The following is a 14,242-nucleotide window of genomic DNA, read 5'->3' on the forward strand; positions in this document are numbered from 1 at the left end:
AGAAAGCCTGATTTTGTCCAGTTAGCAGCAAAGTCTTCCCTTCTCCAAACCCTTTCTTCTCCTTTTCTTCAGTTTTGCTCTTGTGCCCCATGTTTCCTGCTTGGGAAGCTGCACCATTATAAGATCTCTTTATAGTAGAGCATTCTTTCTGAGCTGGGTATCCTTTTTCTTCTCTATCTAGTTGGAAATACAGTTCCTTAATAGTTGGAAAACGTGCTCCTAGAGCTGAGCCTGAGCCCTTGTGCCTGAGGTTGTTAAAGGTGTCTTCTACTGCAATTCCATTTTGTGCTTCTTAGGATAGATACATGTTGTAAAATAAAAAGCATACATTGTCAGTCTCTTCATATTTTTATCTGATTTGATGAATATTGCTTTCTCAGCAAATGGCAAAATAAAGCAAATACGGAAAACAGTCAGAAGTGTCTGCTGCTGCCTCGAGCTTATAAGTATGTATTTATGTAAAGTTTGCAGTCTTCTTGGGGATGAGGTTGGCATATTTAGGACTGAAAGAAGAGTGCAAAATATATTGTTTCCTGTCTAACAGATTTTGCTAAGTAATCTCCAAACAATATAAAATTTGCAGATGGAACTTCAGTTAGAAAGGAAAGGCTGTGCCTTTTCTTGGTAGAGTCAGTCTTGGCGCCCTATTAATGACTGTTTCTTGTATTTTTAAGTTTTCCACAAAGAGCTAAGCATTAGCCAACACTGAACTAAGTTCACAAAGAATGCAAAATAAGTCTCTCTAGGGAAAGATGGGATGGAGGAGGAGCATCCCTGTCTTAACCAAAGATAGTGTGCATATGTTCTGCAGATGGTGATTAAAGTATGCGTTTAAGTGAGATTGGGTTTCAGTGAGCAGTGTGGTATCTTGCTTAAATATCTTGCTGGGGAAATAACAATATTTACAGTTTCATGGCCTGCTGGGAATTTCAGCACAGATTTTAATTTAGGTGGGATGAAGCTGTCATTGAGAACTGATGCCACAAAGACCTTAAATTTTGGATAATATCAAAGAGACTATTTACAAGTGTTGGCTGTGTGTGGGACCTGGGAATTTGACAGTTGCTTATTTATAATTTAATTGCCTTTAATTGCCTTATAATTTAAGGAGGGTAGTATCTTCCAGTCATTCAGAAATTGACTTAATGGTAAAATAAATGAAAGAAATTGTATTGGGTCTTGTTGAGGTGGAGTTCATTTTCCCACAGCAGTCTTCACAGTCCTGTGCTTTGCATTAGTAGCTAGAAAGCTTCTCTCCCCAACATTTTCCCCCAGCAGTATTCTAGGGTGGGCAGGATCCTAGGAGTGGACACAACTAGGCCTGCTGACACAAATGAACCAAAGGGATATTCCATAGCATATGACTTCAGCTCAGTTCCAAAAGCTAAGGAAAGGAGGAGAACATTGGTTATTTACAGTGTTTGCTTTCCCAAGAAAATGCCACACATGCTGAAGCCCTGCTTCCTGGGAAGTGGCTGGACATCACCTGCTGATGGCAAGTAGAGAATAAAGTTGTTAGGTTTTTCTTCTCTTTGTGCCCGTGCAAACTTTCACTTACGCTTTAGTAAACTGCCTTATCTCAACATGAGTTGTTTTCCATCTTACTTTCTCTCCTCTGTCCAGCTGGGAAGGGTGAATGATAGAGCGGCCCAGAGGGCACGTGGAATCCAGCAAAGGTCAACCCACAACAGAAATTCTGAAAATACTTGAAATTTATTCTGACTTTTTAATGATGAAAGAGTAAACACTTGTATCATCCTCACCTGGCAGTTGAATTAACCTGAATAGTGTAAATAATGATGTGACATAATCCTTAAAGTGCAAGCATTCTTAATAGAAGAAGGTAGGTCATTGACAGATGGTCATTCTGAACATTCTGAACATTGACAAGCAAAGAGGGCTTTTTTCTTTAAGGAGATGATTAAGTATGAAGAATCTATTCAAAATATGTAGGTCTGACTTTCTTCACTTATCTAAAATGTATACTTTGTTCTAGAAGACAATTCCATGGAGTAATGCACACCAGTCTATTGCACTGATGAACAGCATGAATTGACTCCATTGTTTTAAGTATAATTTAACTATTTTACTCCTCTTTCTTTAATATAAACCATTTCCAGTTTCATGGGTTTGAAAGTATACCAGCTATGTATGTTGATTTCTTTTAATTATTAAAAGTTCTGGTTTGTTATGTTTTTGGTTTTTCTCTAGATTATGGGATGATGGAATTATTGATCCAGCTGACACAAGACTGGTTTTGGGCCTCAGTCTCAGCGCAGCACTAAATGCACCCACGAAGAAGACAGAATTTGGAGTTTTCAGAATGTAAACTTAAACGTGTGATCATCAGAATTACCTCTGTATATTTTACTTGGGGCTGGGCAGCATACTAACTACAATATTGCGGTGATTAAAAATAAAGATTTGTAAGACACTATTTTTAATGAAACTTTGATCATTATTTTCACTGACTGTAATTGTCACATGGTACTTCAGTTTTTTGATAGTGATTTGAGATTAGTCACTTAAGTGCTTATGTAACTGCATTGCATGAATAAATTGCAGGTTCTAGAATTATACTTCATGTTTGACAAGAAACTATTGATACTATCTTATATAAATAAATGTGCAAAGTAAGCTATATATTTGGTGCTTATCAGCTCCTTTGTTTCTTCTAATTCCTCTTTGTATGTCTCCTATAAATGCAAAATAGTTTTGAAGTCCAACAAAGAAAAACCCACATTTGCTAGTAAATAATTTCTGTGAAAGGGAAGTGCTGTAAGAGCAGGCAGGGACTTCAACACAGCATGAAATTATGGATTTCATGCAGTTGCTGTCATCTTGTTCTGTCTCTGGATTTCATCTAAAAAATATTGCTCTTCTGTGTGGTTCCCTGAAATCAAAACAACTATTGAACCTGATGGATGCATAATGTTTTCTGGAAGAGATGAAAGTGTATGCTGGTATCTGTGAAATCAGCAGGTTGCTGAGAGCATGTGTGAGGACAGGGATTGGCTGCAAAGGTATTTAAACATCTTGGCGTGTGGTCCTTCTAGTAATCTTGGTTTCACAAAGACAGAGTGTTCTCTCCACAAGGATCAATGCTTCACTCAGAAGCCTGAAATCCAGTGACTTAAAGAGTTCTGAGATGCTGGAGTGCTTTGGTTATTCTGATTTATTTAGGGTGGCTTGTTCGAGTGTAAAGCTTTTCAAGAATTCAGTGTCTGTCATTTAATTTGTTCTCTTCAGAAACATTGCACCTTGTAGAAACTAAATACTGTTCTAGCTGGGAATAGGAGGGTGATTTTATGTTATCTAGCTTTGTTCTACAGGTGCCCAGCCCAGATAGCCATTGCCAGAAATATTCTTAACTGAGAGTCAAATCTAAGAAGAGCCAGTGTGTATGAATAGAGGTCCTATCCTGTGCTGGCCTGTGGGGAGAGAAAGACTCCTAACAGGAGTGATCATCCTTGTTAAGATGCTAGCTGCGATCTTCCTAGGCTTGTGTGGAGAGAGGAATTCCGTTTGAATCCAGGAGGAGGATGGAAAGTCTGCTATCTACCAGCCTTCCCAATTGTGTCTCAGATGCAAAAGAGAAAATGAAGTAATTCTTTGGAATGTGGATCTTCAATGTAGAAAACAGACAGCCTAGTATATGTTGAGGTGTATGTCCCTGGCACACTTCTGTATTGCACTAAAAGAGCAGTTTTCCCTCTCTTTTTATGGAGATGAAATGTATCCAAAGCCTGGTGTTTTCTGCACCACTAAAGAGATTACTTCTGTAAGTCTGCACTCTTGTGCTTACATGCATGTTCTTAGTATATTAAATATTTAGCAGAGAATAATAGTTTAAAATACTGCAAACTAGGCATGGAGCTGTGCTTTTGTGCCACTTATTCTTGTCTCACTACCCACGTTTGTGAACATGTCTAGCGTAGACCCAAGATTTCTTGATCCTGAAAGTAAATTGAAGTTATTTATGGTTAGTAGGCTTCTGAAATGCTTTTAAAAATACCCTACTTTAAAATACAGATTTACAAAATATGTAAGTATATGTATAAAATATAAGCAAGGAGGAAAAGAGTCCTGGACCCTGAAATGCTGTTAGTGGCTTCCAGTAAGAAGAAGGACACTGTATTTTCTCCTACTCCAGTTGAATAATCAGTTTAGGCACTTGTCCTTCTCTTCTTAATTATGGGGGTCACTTTCACCTGTTTGTGACTCCCAAAGCCATAAGGACTACTGCCTATTTCTGCTGAGAAGTCTGATCTCTTCTGAATAATATTTTTATTTTGAATGTATTCTTTCTATTACACTGGTAACTAAATCATGCCACGTTGGAGACAGCAACAGGTAATCCTGGGATACAGATGATAGAAGCAGGTGTGTTTAGAAAGATGCTTCTGAGATGGGTAACTCTGTTGCTTGTTACATCTGAAAATACAGTTCTTTACATTTGTCAAAATTTCTTCCTCTGAATATGTGTGCAAGCAAAGTCAAAACACATATCTGATTAAATAGGAGCGTTCTGCCTTAATAATATTTAGCTTTGGAAACATGTTAAGCAAATGAACTTAATCGTCACAGGCTTAGCATCTTACCAGCATGATCTGGTTAGTGATTGCTACTGAGCAGGATCTTCAGTGCAGAACAGCAGTTCAGAGAGTCACTAGTGGTTATCACTCCTCCACTACACAGCTATTTGGGAAAAGCTTTTGCATATTACTGTGATGCATTCTGTATGGGACACTGACTGACTGTATGCAGTGCCCCTTGTGTGTGATGGTGTTCTCATCACTGAGAGGGTCTCTTGCTGCCCAGAGGTTTGCTAAAAAACATTGTTTTCTGTGGAGCCAGCAGGAGTGAGGAGTTGGACCCCATGCTTGTACCTCATTTGATGATGTTGGTAGATCTATTCATGCTGTCTCAAAATAATCACCCAGAGCTCTTGCATTGTGTCTGCCACCAGGAGTCTCATGCTTTTGCAGTAGTAGCTACCTTTTACGTTTAACATGGATGCCCTTACAACAGTAATTTCCAGTTTTCATTGGCATTGTACTACCAGTGGGATCCTTTTTGGAATGAAAGAAAATTTTAAATAAACCTAAATTAAAGGGAGCTGCCACTGTAAGGGTGTAATACTCCTGATGGCAGGGGCAATGTAAAAGCGGTGGGTGAGTATTTCAAGACTTCTCCTTCTCTGGTACACATAACTTCTTCAGTGTAGTACTGAAGCAGTTCATAAACACTACTCTGTTTCCGTACTGGAAATGGTGGTACTTGGGGTGGCACTGATTTTTCAGATTGAAGTTGAGGAATCAGGCTGTGCTGTGTCAAGCACACAAACTGTGGTGGACCAGGACATCACACATGATGCTCTAGACTTCCTGGGGACCTTTGCTCCCATCTAGTCTTGCTTTGGGCATGGCTGTTCTGAGCTGTGTGCCTCCCTCCTGCCCCTGAGAAGAGGGAAGGCCAAGAGGTTACCTAGTTCTGTTTCTCAGTGGTAGTTAGACATGGTCTATTTAAGAGGTTAATGTTTGACTACAATGAGTTTAAAAGAGTCGATACTGTGACCTTGAGAGTGTTTTCAAACACCTTTATCGAAGGAAATGGGAAGCTGTGAATGAGGTGGGCTAAGCTTCTCAGTAACTAAGGGTTTCCTTCTCAAATTACCTGGGCTGAGACGGTGAATTCAGGATGGATCGTAAAAATGTACCCATTGCCATTTCCCTTTTATTTTCCTGGCAGCTAGGAAGGTGCTGGGAACCTGGGAGCTACAACTTGGTCTTCAATCAAATTGGTGGCAGTTTGTTTAACAAACGTCAAGGTAGAGCCTCTGGAGCACAATCATTATGAGTCTGCTTCCAGGGCTGAAATGAGATGTGGGTAGTGCACAGCCTCTGTGATAACTCTGCCTGCAGAAATGGAGAAGCCCCTGGGGACCTGTTTCCACCACTCTTCCACCCATATGGCATTAGTTTAATGGGGAGTTTGTAGCCTCAGTGTTTGTGTGGGCATTGGTATATGGACTGTTGTTCTGAGAATCCATCTTTTATTTAAATGGCTTTTTTCCAAACTATTACTCATTAAGATGAATTGCTATCTCCTCCTGAAATAGATGTTATCTTTCAAGTATGCCTCTGGACTTATTACTTCAGAGGTGGCAGAACTCTGATTTATCTTTGATTTTCCTCTCTGTTCGAGGTTTCAGCCAAAGAAATGTCTTGATTCAGAAAGCCATTGATGGTATATTATTTTTTTTTAACTGTGGTTTATAAATTAAGGCAATTTAACAAGGCACTTACAAAAGCCCAATGCTTTTCTGCACAGCCTTAAAACATCCACTTAAAGCCAGATGTCCATTTTCATGTCTCTGATTCAGTAGAGGCACTTGTTCAAATGCTTGACACTAATCTCTACACTCTAGTAGTCCTAAAATCCATCCAACTCTATGTCTATGTCAAGCCAAATCTAGAACACACATAAATGCTTCAGAACTGCTCACCAGCATCAACATAAACCTCCATTTTTTCCCTGCTTTTAGAAGTACACTTAATTAATTGGTCATGATGATGGAAGAATGTGATTATGAAAAGCATGTATGACTTTCAAAATTATCCATTTGATATACAGCCGCTAATGCACATTGGTAGCATTCTGTTTGTACCTTGTCTGCAATAACATTTGCATGGAGAAAGTCAGCTTTGAGAAGCTTGAATTAGTACTTAGGTACAACAGAGCTGTCTGTCCCCAAGGTCTGATGGAATTGCATGCAGATTATCCAGAGCTGAGCTCTGAAGTGCTATAGGCTTCCATCATTCCTTAGCCAGCTGTCCTATGACTGCCTAGTGATGCTGTTAGAAAGTACCTGCCCTTTTGTAATTGTAAACAGTGATTTTGTGTTTTCACATCTTGACTCCTTTTCTGCTCCTTCCCCTGGTAGCTTCTGACACTCTTACTTAATATTCAGCTATCCTGCTGATATTAATCCTGCTGATTTTTTATCCCCTAGTGGTGGAGATAAAGTGTACAAGAATGGGTGAATGGGGAACAAGGGACAGTGATGTCTGCAGAGACAGTGTGATACAGACAGTAACAGGCACAGAAGCTTACACAGTTCTATCGGTGTCTGTAGCCAGACAGATATAATGACTTTTGGAAACAGAAATTTGTAAATGCCTCCACATTCAACAATAATTTTACTGGAGTAGCTAACATTAAATTCAGCTTTTTACTGGAAGTGCAAGTTGGAAAGTAAACAGTGATGTTTTCTGAGCATCTCTGGTGTGTTCAACACTGCATGAGTAATCCTCATACTATAAAATGGTTTGAGTTTTTGGTCAGGCTTCACAGATGCTGCTTTTAAAGTTGAATAGGCCATATATCTGCCTCTCTGTATGAAGTGTGGAATTTTTCATAGCCTGGGTTGTTTCTCTGTTCTAAGAAACTTTGTTCTGGCACGCCCATCATTTTCAGTACTGCATATGTGCTTTTGTTCCAGCCTGAGAGCAAAGCCTGGGCTTTGCTATGAGTGGTTTACCACCAGCATGACATCTGAAATCTTAGCCTTCCCTGTGGTTAAATGAAACTGGAAGATCCACACAAATGGGCAGAGGATCTCTGACCAGCAATTACAAATGAGACCTTTGCTGGATGCAATGATAAATAGGAGTGTGTGGGAGGTGGTAACAGCAAGAGGTGAACACGCAGCACTGGAGGCAAGCAACGTGATAGAGAGATCAGAGCCCTTTTATTGCCTCAAACAAAATGCTGCTGTTGAAAATTACTTGCTAAATCACACTCCAGTTGTTCCCTTTAAAGAATGCCTGCCTACTTGGAAAAATACATGCCTGAACCTGTTTAATTTTTTTTTAAACAACTTTCATTGTGTGTGCGCTCACATTGTATTCCCTTTCCAAGCTGTTCCTAGTTCCCCTTCCTAGCTTCCCTACAAATGACCAGCTGGGAGAGTTTTGTTAACAAGGTCTTCCAGCTTCCGCCTTCTCCAAATGATCCTACCTTCACCTAAGGAGACACAGCCCAGTTCCTGCTGCTGCTGTTGACTTGCAGGCAGGAACATCCCCATAGCCGCTTCAGAGCTGTGAGCTTGAAGTGAAGCCTCCTCACAGGCAGACCCAGCTCCCTGCCTCCTTGTCCCAACAACCAGATGGCCAAATGTCTCATGCCAGCAAAACTGCTGCTCACTCAGCACTGTCCTTCATCTTGCACACTCTTCTCAGCATGCCACTGCTTTTCTTAATGGGAAGAGCTGCTCCTGCCACCACCATGTCCATGATGCCTGGACATGTTTGAGCCTGCCAGGGATCTTTTCAGTGAGAGTATCCATGGGCACAAGGCTACGCGGCTTGCAGAACCAAATGTCAGTGGGAAGGTCTGAATGACGTGTGTTCACTGATGATAAGTCTCCTTTTGGTGACTGCACTTTTTCTCTCCCAAAACAGAGGTGGCCTCATTTCACACACAGGGTATATGATACTCCCCAAGAACCTGCTCAGTGATATGATATTTGACCTCAAGCACAATTCACAGTTCTGCTTTATGTATTAGCAGTTACTTTTATCCTGGGCCCTTTGACGCTGCTTCTTACCTTGCTCTTGGTGGCACTGAGCCTCCCCACACTGTTGGTTCTCACCTGTCCTTACTCAAGCATTCACATTCTCATCAGCTTGTTGCTCATCATCACTATCTACCATCCCCCTTCTGCCCCCCCACCCCAACTCCTTCAGGCTAATCCTCCATCACGTCGTGCTTTTCCTTAGCCCACGGGATATTTACTCTCCCTCCTGTCAGATCCCTGTGTTGATTTCCAAGCCTAGACTCCCAAGTCTGCAAGCCCAACTTCCACTTTCATCTCTGTGTGTCCAATGTCCACCCTCTTGCTCAACCATCCCAGCCCCAAGGGGGCGAGGGAAGAGTTTCCCACTCAGCTCACGTAACACGGGATCGACCCAGCCCTCGGCTGTGGACGAGCCCAGGGAGTGCGGGCAGGGTGCGGCTGGGCTGGCCACCTTCCCCCCGGCCGCGCTCAGAGACGGATCCGCTGTTTGTCCCGAGGGTGAGGGACGGCCGGCGCTTTGGGGCACCGACTGAGGCGGTCGGGAGGTGGGGGGCGCGGAGCCGAGCCGTGCCGACACTCGGGGCGCGGCGGCGGTGGGCGCTGACGCACGGCGGGGCGGGCGCGGCGCTATAAAGGCGGCGGCGGCGGCGGCGGGGCGGCAGCACCATGGAGAGCTGCCGGGCGCTGGCGCTGTGCGCCGTGGCGGCCGCGCTGCTGCTGAGCGCCCGCGGGCACGGAGCGACCCCGCCGCGCCGCGCCCGCGACCTGGGACCCCCCGGCGGCGGCGGCGCCTCCCGGGAGAAGGAACTGGTGGGGCGGGGACCGAGGCCGGGCGGGGGGCACCGCCGGGGCTGGCGCGGTCTGACGGCGGCTCTGGGGTCTCTCGGCAGATCGAGGCGCTGCAGGAGGTGCTGGAGAAGCTCAAGAGCAAGAGGGGACCGCACTACGAGAAGAAGTTTGGGCAGGTTCCCATGGTGAGTGTCGCGGCGGAACGGGTCGGGACTGGGAAGGGAAGGGAGGGGAAGGGAAGGGAAGGGAAGGGAAGGGAAGGGAAGGGAAGGGAAGGGAAGGGAAGGGAAGGGAAGGGAAGGGAAGGGAAGGGAAGGGAAGGGAAGGGAAGGGAAGGGAAGGGAAGGGAAGGGAAGGGAAGGGAAGGGAAGGGGACAGAGTGGGACTGGACTAGACGGGACAGAATGAGACTAGGCTGAACGGGACGGGGCAGGACTGGGCGGCCGCTGGTGGCGGTCCCACTCACGGCCGGCCGCTGCCCGCAGTGCGACGCCGGGGAGCAGTGCGCCGTAAGGAAGGGGGCTCGCATCGGGAAGCTCTGCGACTGCCCCCGGGGGACTTCGTGCAATTCCTTCCTCCTCAAGTGCCTGTAAGCAGGGGCGCCCCACAAGCTGCCGGGAGCGCAGGCACCGACGTCTGGCCGCCCCGACGTGCTGGCGACTTCCCGCAGCTCCTCCATCCAAGAAACGCAGCGAGAAGCCCCCGCGTCGCCCGTGTAACGCCGTCCGTGACATCCGACATCCGTGGAGCTGTTTTCTTTCTCTCCCCCGCCCCACCCCGTCCTCTCCCTCCCCTCCTCCCCCGCTTGTTTTTGTCCGTCCAGGAAAATCCCGGGCCGTGCCTTGGGAGTAGTGGTGTCGGTCCCGGGATCTGCAGTGCCGTCCCGGTGCAGACCCGAGTAGTGCCAAGCCGTGCCGGGAAGCGGTGCTGACCCCGTGCAGTGCCCCGGGCTCTCCGGCTCCTTCCTCGGGCGGGAAACATCCACCCACTGCCAGCCGGAGGAGCCGGGGGCAGGGATTTCCCTGAGGTGGTTGGGGGTAGAGGGGAGGGGCGGGATGCGAGTGTGTCCAAAGCATCCTGACCCCCTCTCTCTTGCCTCTCCTCTGAGAGGACCGAGTTCAGCACACCCCAGAAGAAGAAGCCCACAGCCCTCAGTGGGGTTCACGTACACCGCTGGCCTCAGGCCAAATCCAGCTGTGCTCACCCTGTGCTGTAGAAAGTCCTGCATGAGACACTGGTGGTGGGCAGGGGTCTGGTACCAGCCTGGCTGGGGTGGGGCTGGGGGGAAATCGATTGCTTTACCAGGGCCACCACGGAGAGAAAGCTGTCTGGATTCGTTGCAAACTACCTGGGGATATCCTAGTCATCTAGACCAAATGGCTCACGTTTCTACAATGAACTAATGTATATAAATACGTCTGTCCTCCACAGGTACACTGTGTGTTTCAGCAAACCCATAACGTGTTTTAATCCTTTGTTTGTCTCTATTAATAAAGTCAGTGTTCTGATGATGGTATTTTGGGTGTTTTAATTCACATGGGAATCTCTAGCACTCAGAGGGAGATGCTAAGGGTTTCTCCAAAACTATTGCAAGTGTCCTGTGTGCCATCGGCCAGGTCAGGACAGGACTAGAAACCAAGGTTCATGTGCTCTGGTGCTGCTCAGCTGATGTCTGCTCCCTCCCCACAGGCACCCAGAGAGACTGTGATGAACACAGAGGCTTAGGACCTCAGGTTTTCCTTTGGGACGGTACATGGTGTATCCTGGCTGCAGGGACTTGTCTGGGGAGGCAGTGTATGGGGGCAAAAACCATGAGCTGGATCATCTGTGTTACTTTGTGTTTGATTCCCACAAACTATGGATCCCTGAAAGAGCCTCTTGCCTGTTCTTTGTCACAATTCATCCATGGGTGTCTTTGCGAGAACCAGCTCTTAATTCTATCAGCATGGAGATGAGGGACTCCAGGGGCCAAGGCAGACACAGGGGAAAGACATACAAGAAGTTTTCATATTTCATGCTGAAGAGAGCACAAATTCACATGAGAAACCCAGAATTTTGTGAGAAAAAGGCTTCTATAAGGCATTTGTTTTATTTCTAAACAGTAAGAGCACATAACCAACTCTGACTGAAACAGGTATGAAGAAGCTAACTTCAAAAAGAGACCCACCACTTCTCATTTTGCTATCAGTATGACTACTATTATTATTGCTGGTATCGGTACTGTGGTAGGGTTGTTGTTGGTGTTTATTGTTGTTATTAGTTATTATTTTCCAGGCCAGGAATGAGCTCATCTTAGCCCAGAGAAGGACAAAATAAAGGGTAGCTGAAAACACCCGGAGTGCTAAGGCTATTTTAACTGGTGGGACCACAAGACTGGCGTATGCCATTCATGGGCAAGGGAGTACTGACCTGGGGGACTGTGTATGTGGGGGAGTCAGGAGGGGAGGGTTAAATTAAGGCAAGAGCCATGGTGCACTTGGTGGGAACACTGTTCAGGGAGGACTTTACAGAGAGAAATGGATATGTAGTGAGCAGGGATAGTTCAGTCAGGAGTGGTAGCTCGCTCTGCCTGCAACTTTTGTGACCATGGGTGAGTAACGCCTGTGGGGGAGAGGTGTGATAGTGCATTTGCAGGGCTGGAGGCAAGTGTCAGGTTTTGTAAACTTGTAACTGCTTGTGGATGTTTTTATGGTATTTCCCAGAGATATTGTAGAAATCCTTGATTTCTCACGGAATAATGAAATAATTTGTGTAGCATCTCTGTTTGGTTCCCACACAAACAATAAAAAGGACTGTACAATATTGGTACTGGATGCTTTCAGGCAGAGAGTGCATACTCTGGCTGTTTGATGGTCCCCTCAGGCTGTGTCCAGCCGCAAGTACCACAATCATCTCCATGAACTGTTCGTGTAGATTGGCTCTACATGTAACATTTACTGAAGGTGTATTTACACAGAACTGAACTGAAACATGAAATATTGGACTAAAATATATCAAGAATTATTCAGCTTATGTGTTGATTTTATAGTTCTTGTTTTTCCTGATTACAGTGCTTGAAATTATAAACATGGTTTACATAAAGATCAAAATTATAAATCTAAAACCTAACTTTAAAAATCAGGATTTAGGGTTTACTTTCATGATACTGACATTATGACAATACTCTCTGCAATATTGTGTGCACTAACCTGAGGGCTCTTAGCATGTTGGTTATATACAAGACCACTTACATTACATTGCAGTTATTTCTATTTTAGAGATTAAAAAAAAATACATGAGGAGAGAAACTTGTTCTGTAAGAATCAGGATAGAATCAGCATTGTGTATTTTTCACTCTTGAAATCAATTACATGAAATGACACCATTTTTTCAATTAAAATATCTCCAGATTTCACCTTACTAACACTTCCAAGATGGGCCTACAGACAACATGTACAAAAGAAGAAGCACAGTTTTTGAGGGTTCCTCTTAGGTTTAGACACCAGAAAGGGTTCAGAATAATAATAACTGTGGTTCAGAATTAATGAGTTTACTGAGTATGAAGTAGAAAAACCCAGCTGCTTCAAGTCCTATCCTATTAGAACTCAATCACTGTAAATCTGCTTGCCTCCTGCCAACTCCATTTGAAGACTAAATTTTTCTCGTTGACTGGATCTTCCAGCTAGAAAGAGATGTAAAAACTGCTCCTGACAGGCTGGTTGTCAGGTAATTTCTTTCTGTGTGATGGGTTGACCAGCAGTCTCAGCTGGCCCCATAGCCCAGGGGATCAGTACTCTGTGCCTGGGCTGCTCACTGGTTTTGGGGGCTGCTGGCAGCTTCCAGGCACTTGGGTTTGGCTAAAACATTTTCATGTTTTCAGCTACTCTACACGTGAAGACTGAAACATAGGGAGACATCATGAAAAAGTCTAGTAAAAAGGTGTTAATTCAAGAGGGTGTTATATAAAACTGCTATCTGAAATAAATAAAAAAAAATGAAATACAGTGCTAGAAATCAAGGAATCCTTGCAGAAACCCCACCTGTATCAGTAATTCAACCCCAATGAAAAAGCTAGTTGAATATCAAGCACCAGGACAAAGAGGCCCAGACAGTTTTTCTCTTCTCCTTGCTGTCTGTGGGCTTTCTCCATGTCGTACCTGCTAGCACAGTGTGATCCACCTTGCTCTAGAGCAAACCTCTTCCCAGAGATTACCTAGTCAAAACTCAACGATCATCAACTTACAGTACTTACCTGCAGCCAAGTCTTCTCCAGGAGGCTCTACATGATTCTCAGGCTTGGTGTTCCTGGTGGAGGCAGGCACTGCTTTTCATTAACCAGCATTTGGAATATGTATGCCTCTGGGTGGCAGCTCCTGGGACAGCAGATGGCACAGTACTGAGAGGACAACTGAGGTTCGCATCAGGAGTCACAGAGGTAACATTGCATGGATAAAATGTATTTCACATATACTGGACAAATCCCATGATGTTTTCTCCTGAAGTGGGTTTTGCTTCTTCTAAGATTCTGGGGGATCTGTTTGTTGTTGTGGTAGGTTTGGTTTGTTCTCCCCTTTTTCCTCACCCCCTTTCTTTCACTGCCTCCTTCTTTGAGTAAGCAGAGAAAATAGCTATGCACTAATCTACACTGATTGATAGAATATGTGGATGTTTTCAAGTGTTCTACCTTTTTGTAAGTTGTATAGAAGTAGATGACATTGCATCCAGTCAGTTGCTCTTCCTTGTAAGGTTTGCATTTAACAAAACTAGTGGAGACTTTATGGCTTTCTGCTGGTGGTATATCCACCACAGATTGGAGCTGGGCAAAAATGAAACCAGCAGAAGAACAAGAGGTGGCAGTGTTGGAATGACATTCTCAGCACGCAGCTGTCTCTC

The 14,242-nt window shown here is 44.6% G+C and overlaps 2 protein-coding genes across 2 annotated transcripts in view; both read left to right on the forward strand.

Moving 5' to 3' along the window:
- The window catches only part of MCCC2 (methylcrotonyl-CoA carboxylase subunit 2), a 37,086-nt gene extending 34,440 nt beyond the window's left edge, over positions 1-2,646 (forward strand). Inside the window, exon 17 of the mRNA XM_082301431.1 lies at positions 2,212-2,646. Within this exon, the coding sequence (XP_082157557.1) occupies positions 2,212-2,329 (118 nt within the window). The 3' untranslated portion in view covers positions 2,330-2,646. The remainder of the gene's footprint in view (positions 1-2,211) is intronic.
- A 6,601-nt stretch (positions 2,647-9,247) lies between these two features.
- Positions 9,248-9,963, forward strand: CARTPT (CART prepropeptide; the record flags this gene model as incomplete). The annotated part of the gene is made up of 3 exons (XM_082301563.1): positions 9,248-9,391; positions 9,472-9,555; positions 9,856-9,963. The coding sequence occupies 3 exons, from the start codon at positions 9,248-9,250 to the stop codon at positions 9,961-9,963; spliced, it is 336 nt and encodes a 111-aa protein (XP_082157689.1).
- Between the last annotated feature and the right edge of the window lie 4,279 nt (positions 9,964-14,242).

The sequence above is a fragment of the Coloeus monedula genome (genome assembly GCF_965178545.1).
Source record: "Coloeus monedula genome assembly, chromosome: Z".
In the NCBI taxonomy this organism is placed as follows: domain Eukaryota; kingdom Metazoa; phylum Chordata; class Aves; order Passeriformes; family Corvidae; genus Coloeus; species Coloeus monedula.